Source organism: Rhinopithecus bieti, unplaced genomic scaffold, assembly GCF_001698545.2.
Source record: "Rhinopithecus bieti isolate Rb0 unplaced genomic scaffold, ASM169854v2 scaffold_4044, whole genome shotgun sequence".
Classification (NCBI taxonomy): domain Eukaryota; kingdom Metazoa; phylum Chordata; class Mammalia; order Primates; family Cercopithecidae; genus Rhinopithecus; species Rhinopithecus bieti.
Window position 1 is genome coordinate 431,728 of NW_016804489.1, and position 11,106 is coordinate 442,833.

Below are 11,106 nucleotides of genomic sequence, written 5' to 3' on the forward strand. Positions count from 1 at the left end.
AAAAAAAAAAAAAAAAAAAAAAAAAAATTGAATCTAAGAACCACAAGTCTCTGGAAATGTGGATGATTATATTACAGCTTTCAGCCTTGCCCTTTAGCCTCCTACAGACTATTCTACAAAAGTCTTTTGGGGAAGGCTGACAATGTGCTTGAAGACCCACAGTTTACCAATATTTTTACTCCAGTGCCATACAAACTCTAATTTTTTTTTTTCGTCCTAGAATTGCCCTTTCATTGGCCAGTTATAGATATTCACCTTCAAGCCCCCTGCCAAGAATTGGCAAATTCCCTCAGGAAAAAGCAGCTGCCAGTCATAAGCTTGCATCTGTACAATTCTCTTCTCTCAGGTTTCAGTTTATTCAGTTCTTGTTTACATAGCAATTTGGCCCTGGCAATATGATTTTCTGTGATTTACTTAGCTGTTCTACATGTTGTCAGTGGGAACGTTGGCCTGCTGTTACTTACCTACCTCATCCTACACTTAAGATAAATTACAGATGTTTACAGTGATCTAACTTCCAGTTTCTAAGGCAAATTTGGATGAGCATTTCCATTATTAGCACTTCACTAACAATTTTTAATTGTCCACTGATCCAATTTCATAGTTAACTGGAATTCCTGTATATCTTACACAGCCCCATCTTTTTCAGTTTGAAAGCTAAAATTTTCTTTGTGCAGATTCATACTTTTAATGTAGAGTAATTGTTGACCACATGTTTCATTATGAATTTCTGACTCTCTTGCACTTTGTTCAGAATATTCAGGATTTCCAAACAATAGCACAAAATATACCCATCATTGCTCATCTTTTTATTTTATTTGTGTGACATTTGACTTGGATGTCCAGTTCCTTTTATAAATAAATAAAATAGATTAAAGGAAAATGTACTATGTGCTGTGAAAATTTTGGAGTCCATAAGAGTAGAAAATTTGGTTCTTATTTTCAAAATAAATATACTTTTAGTTTCAGAAAAAATTACAAAAATAATAGTTCAAAATTGTTACAGGTGTTATAAGAGTTTATATGTGTATATATTTGTGCACACAATTTATATATGCATATACACTTACTCATATATACATACATAAGCAATTTAAACATTTAATTTTATACACTATTGTATATACATATACCTACACATAAAAAGTGTAATTGGATACATAAGTTCTTTATAGATGAGTATGAATTTTTAGGGTGGATAAATCGATGTCGTGAGGGAGGAGGCAAATCACAGATGCATGACACTGATATGTTTGGGGATAGGTATATTCATCTGATGAAGATATGAATATCTCCCAGTCAATCGAGCAATCCCTTTTCCTGGTGAGAGTATTGATCTTGATTTCTTAATTCTTTTTTACTGGGGACAACACAGAAAGCTAACCTAGAACAAGAATTTTTTTTTCTTTTTTTAGGGGTCTTGGACTATATTTCAGAGGATCTTTGTACTTCCTGATACTGCATTAGCATTGTTTGTGTGTTTTGTACACACACACACACACAATTTTTTTTCAAGGATATCATTCATAGCCTTTTTTAAAAATACTCATTTTAGTTCGTGTCTCAAAAATCAAATAAATGTAAAGATCCAACCTCGTTTATCTCTTTCCTCTCTTTGACCATAGTCCCTCGAGACTGTGTCTGCTGTTTCATCCTTATTCAGGCATCCAGTCATGTATTTGTCACCCTATACCTTCTGAAATAAAAGCATCTTTAGAAGGCTTAGAAGCACAGACCTTCCAATATTGTCTCTGTAGCAAAGTCTCCAAACCTTTTAAAGTCCAAAAATACCACCCTTCGAATTTCTATCACTTCTTTAGTTTCTTTCAATCAGTTACAGAAATATTTCCTTTTTTATTTTTATTTTTTTGAAGACAGAGTTCTACTCTGTCTCCCAGAATGTTGTGGCAGGATCATACCTCACTGTAACCTTGCGTGCATGGGCTCGAGCAATGCTGCCTGTGAGTCCCAATCGAGTCCCAAGTAGTTGGGACTACAGGCATGCCACCATGCCTGGCTAATTAAAATAATAATAATAATAATAAAAATGTAGAGAGGAGTCTGTGTTACCTAGACTGGTCTTGATCTCCTGGCCTCAAAAGGAGATGTTGGCTTCCCAAAGCACTGAGATTATAGGTGTGCACCCCATGCCAGGCCTAAAAGACTCCTTTAGTTAATACTTACACCCAGCCCTCACCTGCATTTAAAATTGTCTGTCACTGTGCCTTTCTTGGTGAAAAGGAGGAAAGAATGATTCTCAGCTATTTGTATATCTCATAGCAGAGAAATTATATTTCCCTACTAATTTTTCTGTGATCTCCTTTTAAATGAATCTCTAGCTTTTGAATGTTGTGAATTTACTTAACAACTTCTTATACACCTATGTACATATATCCCTATGTTGCAAATCCAAGATGCTTAAGAAGACTTCTCCAAGTTGTTGGGAAGAAATAAGATGTAAAAACATTCAATGTCATTTTAAGACCACAAGGAGATAATTTTCATAATTCAGTGATCTTCAAAAATATAAGATTCCAGGCTTCTAAAAGAATATGAACCTTCTCTAAATCATTTCCTCAATAACTCTCTTTACAAGTGGTAAGCTAATGCATGAGAAATAATGTGTCTATTTTGTGTTTTATATATCACTTAAGGACTTACAAGGCGGGTGCTTTAAGTTATGTACTTAAATTATTGACCTGTGAAGCAATTAATGCCTGTAAATATATTTTTAAAATTTCTGGGCTTGGAAGCAGATAATGCCTGTGAAAGTGTGTCTCTGAAATAAATAACTACCTTCATTGTAATCTCAATATCTTTCCAATGCTAGCAAATAAATATATCCTGGTTGAGATGCTTCAGGATGTGACATAGCAACATTTTTAGCAGGACCTGCCTTCTAAAATTATATAGCATTCTCATGAAGAAGTCTGATCTCTTGTAGGTTCTTGAGTAATTCAAGTTGACTTCAAAGAGAGCTCCAACATCTCCAGGACCATCCCAGATTGGACACTTCGGTCAGAAGTGGCCACAAGCACAAGGCCAACTTTCAATAGGCTGCAGACTTGGAAGACTAAATGGGAAAGAGGAATGCCTAGTTATTTAATCCAGATCCTATTGACATTTTTCCTCTTGGAGGAAATCTCTGGGGAACCCTGTCAAATGTGAAGAATGAACCACTTAACTTTTTTGCCAAGAACTAATTTATGCAGCTATGTGTGCCCACCCATCATTTCCATCTTCAAAACTTGCCTCTGGTCCCAGAAAGAAATTATTCAGAAAAGTACTTATCAATCTACATCATATACATGGGCAAATTATTATAGTTGTTTTTACAATCTATTTTATTTTTAAGCTTTTTTTGCCCTCTCCTACTCCATTTTTGTTGTTGTTGTTGTTGTTGAGACAGAGTCTTGCTCTGTCTCCAGGCTGGAGAGCAGTGGTGTGATCTTGGCTCACTGCAACCTCTGCCTGCCTGGTTCAAACGATTCTCCTGCCTCAGCCTCCCAAGTAGCTGGCACTACAGACATGCACTACCATGCCCAGCTGATTTTTGTATTTTTAGTAGAGACGAGTTTTCACCTTGTTGGCCAGGACAGTCTCGATCTCTTGACCTCATGATCCGCCTTCTCAGCCTCCCAAAGTGCTGGGATTCCAGGCGTGAGCCATCGCACCTAGCCTTCCATTTTTGAAGGAAGAATTGTTTTATCGAGATTCATGAAATTGGTCTTGTTTTTCTGTACATTAATATTAAAACAGTGCTCTGGAGGGAGCGAACTACACTTGGAGGACTATATTGCCGGTATTACTGTGTAATCTTCCCATACTCCATCCAATTCAAGGTTTTCTCCCATTCTCCTCATTTTTCTTCAGCCCCAACAACATGAGTAACTAACTACTTATTTATTTCTGACCAGATTGTGTTTGCTGGCTTTGACATGCTTTCAGCTGCTTTCTCATGCCAGATAATTTTTCACCTATGTGTTTTTGTTTTTTTATTGGGTGCAAATTTAAAGTTATTTGATTCAGTGCTTTATTTTCTGTGTAATATTATGTTTATCAACTGGAGCAATTAGAGCAGAATAGTAATGATGCCACCGGGAGAGGACGGAGTATTTGCCACATTCTACATTTTTTTCAACAAATATAAAATACCTTGGCTGTCTGAAAGAAAATCAGGCATAAATTATCACTGTAAGTTGAAAATCTATTCAAAATTTTGTTATCTCAGGGTTAATGTACGTAAAACTTAGCATAAATTGTTTAACTCAGATTCTTAATGTTATAATCCTTGTGATTCATTCATCAAAATTTATCTTTCTAAAAGCTAGTCTATTACAAATATATTTTTAATATAGTGCTACAAATATAATTCTAATTATCTCTGCTTTCCCAGTTTTTGGAATGAAATCAAATACCAGCAAATACCAATATCTAAAATGGTATCAATATTCTGAATGAGAAATAATCTCACAATATAAGTGTCTATTGATAGATACGGTTTTTTCACTATTTTATTTTTTTTTTCTTTTCTTTCTTCTAGCCAATGGTGAAAAATAAGAGTAAAATATTTTATCTGTTATCCTTTTGGTAACAAATTACTTAAATTTTCTATTTTACTTTGTAGATTTTTTTTTTTTTTTTTTTTTGGTACTATTTCCTCATGTTAATGTAATAAAAATGAATTAAGAGTTAAAGTATTTGCTGTGGTGTGAATATTTGTGCCTGGCCACCATGATTCATATGTTGAAATCCTAACTCCTAAGGTGATGGTTTTAGGAGGTGGGGCCTTTGTGAGGCGCTTAGGTGTGAGGGTAGAAAACTCATGAATAGGATTAGTGCTCTAGCAAGAGATCCTCAAGGAAGACCTTTTGCCCTTCTACCATGTGAAGACACAGCCGGAAGGTATCATCTATGAGCCAGAAAGTGGGCCCTTATTAGACACCGAATCTGTTGGCACCTTGATCTTGGACTTCCCAGTCTCCAGAATAGTGAGAAGTATATTTCTGTTGTTTATAAGCCACCCAGTCTGTGGCCCAATCATGCATAGTTTCGCCTTCTGAGAAATGTATCATTAGGCAATTTTGTCATTATGCAAACATTGTAGAATGTGCTCATACAGTCCTAGATGGTATAGCCTTCTACATACCTAGGCTATATGGTAAGGCCTATTGCTGCTAGGTTACAAACCTGTACAGCATGTTATTTTACTGAGTACTGTGGGCAATTATAACACAATGATAAGTCCTTCTATATCTAAATGTAGAAAATGTACAGTAAAAATACAGTATTATAAACTTATGGGACTACTGTTGTCTATGCAATCTGTCATTGAAATGTTTTCACGTGGCCCACGATTGTAGTTTGCTACAGCAGACTGAACAGATAAAAACTAAAATGTTGTACTAACATTGTCCCTATATTTAAGTGTAAGTTTATTTCATTTCCACTTGATAAACAATTGATTGGATATTCTTCTCGTCCTCTTTAAAAACAAACAAACAAAATGCTCTTAAGCTAGATAGGCTGCAAGACCCCTTTAGCTTATAAACTTCATTTTATACAAAGAAGATGTTTTGCAAGAAATGTTATAAAATTATCAGAAAACTGACACATTTCAAGTGACCAGACATTCATTAAAAAATTTGTTTAAATTTTTCTTTAAATTCAATCTATCATTTGGTTTTAAATATTAAAATTAATACAAACAAATGTAATAATGTATTATAATTTTACAATGTCTGAATAAAAAAGTTAAAGAATGGGAAAATGACTTTTAAATGTGCAGGGCAGTACCAGTTGTTCTATTTTCATTAGTTGTCATGTATCTTGCCATGTCCTTTATCTGGTTGTGAATTTACAAGGAACACAGCAGGTTGTGAATTTTTAATAGACTTTTCTCAAGGAAAGAAAAGGTCAGTATTAACATAAAATTCTTTTTAAAAATGTGTGACACAAATGTTTCACACCGAAGAACAGGTCTTACTGAGGAACTAAAACCACAATAATCTATTTTTTTTATATTTAAAGAAAACTTAATATCTCACATAATAAAATGGTAACACACAAATCAATATATAAGTCATATCTTTCAAAGTAGATGCTTTAAGTTTTTTGGCATGTGACCCATTGATCCCAGCTTCTCAGCAATGTGAACTCTTTTGTTCAATAAAATGTTTGTTTTGTAAATCCAAGTGTTGTTACCTGATATCCAAATAAAAAAGGAAGATTCATGAGAAAGCTGCAGTTATAAAGACTAACCCTTGCCTGATCATTACTCAGTGTATGAATTGGAAAAGGAAATAAAATTGTGCCACAGACACACAAAGAATGAGGGAAGGTGGTAATACCAGAACAACTGTTGAAAAAATATGCAGAGTAAGAGAAAATTTAAAAAATAAAAAGAAATTTAAAAAGAAGATGGGAAGCTTAGGAAGGGGACTATAACTCAAGAACTTTGTCCTTTGGTCTGTTTCTGTAACTGTTAGGAAATCATCAATATCAATAGATCTGTTATTACTTAGTTCTTGTATCCCATCAGTTTCATCTACAAGAGGAGCTATTCCCCAAGTCTCAGGAGATCTGGAAATTCATCTTTCTGCCTCCTTTATTTACTTGAAGAGTAAAGCGTGGCCACAGGAAGAACAGATCATGGCTTTGAAAAACATAAGAAGTGTAAGATTATTCACATAATCTCATTATTACAGTAAATATCTCTTGTAGTTTCTTTACTTGTCCATGTATCAAATATATTTTCAAAGACCATCTTTCATTAAACATAGACTAATGTCATGCCCTCAAATATGGTCCTTTTTGCCTTTTATTCTAGTGCTAGCGATCACTTATTTCCCTCTGTGACTTTTTTAATGCACATTATCATTAGTACAAGCTCTAGTGGCTTGAGAAAATCATATAGTAATTCTGTCGTCTTAGAATCGATCTGTATAAATTCTTAGTTGTAATTTGCTTCTCTTAATTGTATTCCCATTGGTGAAGGTAGAAATCTTTTCATTTTCTGATTCTCAAAACCACAGTCTACTTGCAAACTCCATCTCTTTGATTCCCTACTACCATGTTCAATTTTCTAATCCAACAGAAACTCCCACAGTATGTGGTCCAATTATAAGATTTAATTTTCACTCTCTGTAGTATAAGTGAAGATAATAAATCCTGCTATGATTTATGTTCCAAAACTGAGCTTTATAAAAATTAAAATCTCACCATCTTAGCAGCTTTTTTGATTAGAATAGGAGAAAGGGTTTTAACGACCCCTATCTTGCCTTAGATCCTTCTTCATTACAAATCTATATTCTATATTTATGCAGTGTTCTTTCTAAAATGCAAAATTAGTAACATATAAAAATTCCCCAGGTTCAAACCTCTACTCATTCTTTGATAATTTAGGTATTGTAAGCTTAAGAAATCCTCATTCATTTTGGGGCTTTTAGGGGCTGTCTTGTGAATTTCCATTTCACAAAATGTTTGAATCTTCCACAGAAACTGGAATTGTTGATTTGGATTAAGAAGTACACGATTCTTATGAGAATAAACAAATATTTCCAGTTAAAATTATTGAATGCATAGAGAATAAATATAACTGTCTACTATAAAACATAATGTTATCTGATCAAATTATTGATAATATCAATATTTTTTCTTGAATTATTTTGATTCTCAGATAGAACAAGAAACATGCAGTGTTTAAATCTGTAACTTGGAAAATTGCCACTGTGTTGCACATGCATATAATTGGAAAGTTTCCCAGCAACTATGTACATTTTCAGTTCCTGTAAAGCATCAGTCTTGTGACTTTTTTTAAGAGTGGTTTCCTGGATAAAAGTCACATGTTACTTCGGAAAGCTTTTTAGTTAAAAGGAGTTATTCCCTGAGTTTCTCAACCTTACTTTATTGTTTATGAATAGCTAAAAATGTAGTAAGAAACTATTTGCTCCCTGACTTCTTTATCTTTTTCTCCAAAATATATGTCCATTTGGAGTTTTCTTAATCTGTTATATCTGTATTAATAAACAGTTTATCCAGAAATGTAGTTTCATCCAGAGTTGATGGCTAAGTGCTAATTACTACTTCCATTAACCAAAAAGTAGACTGCTTTTGTAGACCCAGTTATAACAAGTAATACAATACATTAAAGATAAATATGCATAAAATTTTATTTATTTTAAATATTTTGGTGTCTACATAAAAATGTTTTCAGGGGCAAGTTCACTGAAATAAGTTCTCATAAGTAAAAAGGAACCTTTCAATTAAATAAACTAAAGTCTTCTTAAATAGGAAGTAATTAGTTTAAAATTCTACACTTAATTAGATGAAAATGAGTGTTGATGTAAACAGTCTAGAGAGGAAAAATGAAACATTTAGATAAATGTGTAACTCTATGTATTTTTTCATATAATTGAAGATTACTGTCTTGAATTCATAATTCTGTAGACTCTAGGTCAGTGTGCCTATTCTGATTTATGTCTACATTTTATATAAATATTAAAACATAAAACATGTCTATAATGATGTCTGTTATAATAAATGTTTTATAAAAATTAAGATCTACAGTTTTTTAAAATATTTCTTATCAAAAGTGTAACAACATAAACATTTGTTGAAGCATAATCACATTGCACATAATAAAACTGTGATTCCAGCATGTAAAAACTTTTATTGGTAGGGTGGTAACACTAAAAAAAAACCTTACATTTCTTATGTTTTTCAAAGCCAAGATCTGTTCTTCCTATGGCCAAGCTTTACTTTTCAGAGTAAGAATTCTATATGGGGCAGGAGGTGTACCCATCTGGCAACTGCCTGTCCATTTCCAGAATTCTCAAGGTCATTGGGGCCTATTATTTCTTTCCCAAACATTCCGGAGCTTGCTTCTAGGTTTTAGAAGAGGCTCTTCTTTAAGTCCATTGCCCAAAGATTAGACTCAGTCACTAGTACATGTACTCCTAAGCCTATTGGCTAGCCTTCAGGGCATTTGTTGAAAAATAACCTAGATGGAATTTATCCATGACACGTGGCCTCCTGGACTGGCATTTGCACTAGTATGGTATGTACATTGGGTTGAGATGTCCACATGAAGGTATGCAGAGCTCTTTGATATGATGAATTGATTCTCAAAACTTCAGTGTGGTTATGTTAGAGGCTTAGGAAAAGGAGCAAGACACAGGCCTTGTATTGCCTTGTTCCTGCACAGAATTTGTCCTTGTAGGTTTTTAAAAAGTTAGATTTGACAAGGTAGGAGGCTAGAACATATTTTATTTTATAGTTCATTAATTTGATTTATAACTTTAAAATATAAAGACGTGTTATGTAGATATCTGTCTGCTCTGATTACTACAAATATTTGTGGGGTAATCACTGTCTATTGTATAAGCCAAAAAATGATGTACATTGTTTTTAAAGTAAGAGCTTTGTCTCCTACAGCTTTGCTTGTCTTACAGTTCTTAAGACATTTCTAATTCATCAACAGAAATATAATAGCTAATAACAAGTTTATAGCAGATGGTTTTTTTGTACATTATAAGAATAAAATAATCTTCCATTCACAGAAAGAGATGAGAGAGCAGTGTTTACACCAGCCTGTCAAGACTGATATCTTATATCTGAAACAGAATTTATTTGCCCATGAAAATGAGTATTTACCAAGCAAAGAGAGGAGCTTGGTTGAATTTTATTACATGTTTTTCATTTAGAATAAAAATTATCCTGATATGTAAAAGGCTATTCATATTCTTTAAAGTGTATAAATGAGTGTGATCAAACTTATTCAACTCTCATTTCAAGAACTACTGTAGGCAACCCTATTGCTCAGTGATGAGACTTGAAAAACCTTCTGTGAATTCTTTCAGCCTCATGTACCTTTATACATTATCATGGATATACTCTTTTTTATTTCCCCTAGCTACATTCAGACCAAGATAAAGGAGATGGATCACTCAAATATATCTTATCTGGAGATGGAGCTGGTACTCTTTTTATTATTGATGAAAAAACAGGTGATATTCATGCCACAAGACGAATTGATAGGGAGGAAAAGGCCTTTTATACTCTACGTGCACAAGCTATTAACAGAAGAACTCTGAGGCCAGTAGAGCCAGAGTCAGAGTTTGTGATCAAAATTCATGATATCAATGACAATGAGCCCACGTTTCCAGAAGAAATCTATACAGCAAGTGTTCCGGAAATGTCTGTTGTGGGTAAGTTCATTTACAACATTTATGATGGTATTCAAAAAGTGTTCTAAAAATCAAGAAATTCTTATAGTAGTATAATCAATTAATTGAAATCCTCTTTGATTTGCTACCGTGAATATGTATATATTTCTTTTAGGAGACAATCAGAAAAAAAGATCAATGCAATTTACACTTCCTACAGATTTGTGAATCTTTATAATACTTATAGGTAGATACTCTCCTCAAAAATCAAGAAAATATCATTGAACTTCAGTAGAAAATTGTGAAAATAAATTTTTTTTGTCACTTGGATTCAGATAAAAGTTGTGTAATTTTTTGATCCCAAATATAATATAAATATATTTAGAATACCATACAGGTTATATAATCTTCACATATACTCTAGTCATAATTTACCAAAAGATTTCATCTTGAATATGTACCATCTACATATTTCAATTGAGGAAATTGATTAGATTATTTCTTTTTTATTAAATATCATAAAATATCCTATCATTATAATTATTATACATAAAACTCTGCTGGTATCTTTAAAACTCTTTGAAACCTTATATTCAAAGAAGCCAGTTGAAAAGCCATGGTTAAATACATACTGATACAGAATTACCAAGTTAGACTGTGGAACCTGTAAAACATAAGGCATGAAAAAAAGGTAGAAATATAACATTCAAGAAAATAGAATTTCTCTCTTCAGTGTAAATAAATGGGAGATGTATCAGTAGGCCAAGAAAATTAAAACTGCATTTAGATATAGAATGAAAGGCAGTGAAAAGCATCAGAGAACAGTGATAATATTTTTAGAGAAATATGTTTGGATTCAGTAGGAGAATAGACACTTTTCAAATATGTGTGAAGTTGTTTAAACTGATTAAACAAATCTGAAGCTTTTTTTTTTTTTTTT

At 33.0% G+C, this 11,106-nt stretch overlaps 1 protein-coding gene across 2 annotated transcripts in view; it reads left to right on the forward strand.

Moving 5' to 3' along the window:
* Positions 1-11,106, forward strand: part of CDH10 (cadherin 10) — a 171,892-nt gene that overhangs the window by 107,805 nt on the left and 52,981 nt on the right. For both annotated transcript variants that reach the window (XM_017868612.1, XM_017868613.1), the window contains exon 3: positions 9,914-10,208. In XM_017868612.1, the coding sequence (XP_017724101.1) occupies positions 9,914-10,208 (295 nt within the window). The remainder of the gene's footprint in view (positions 1-9,913; positions 10,209-11,106) is intronic.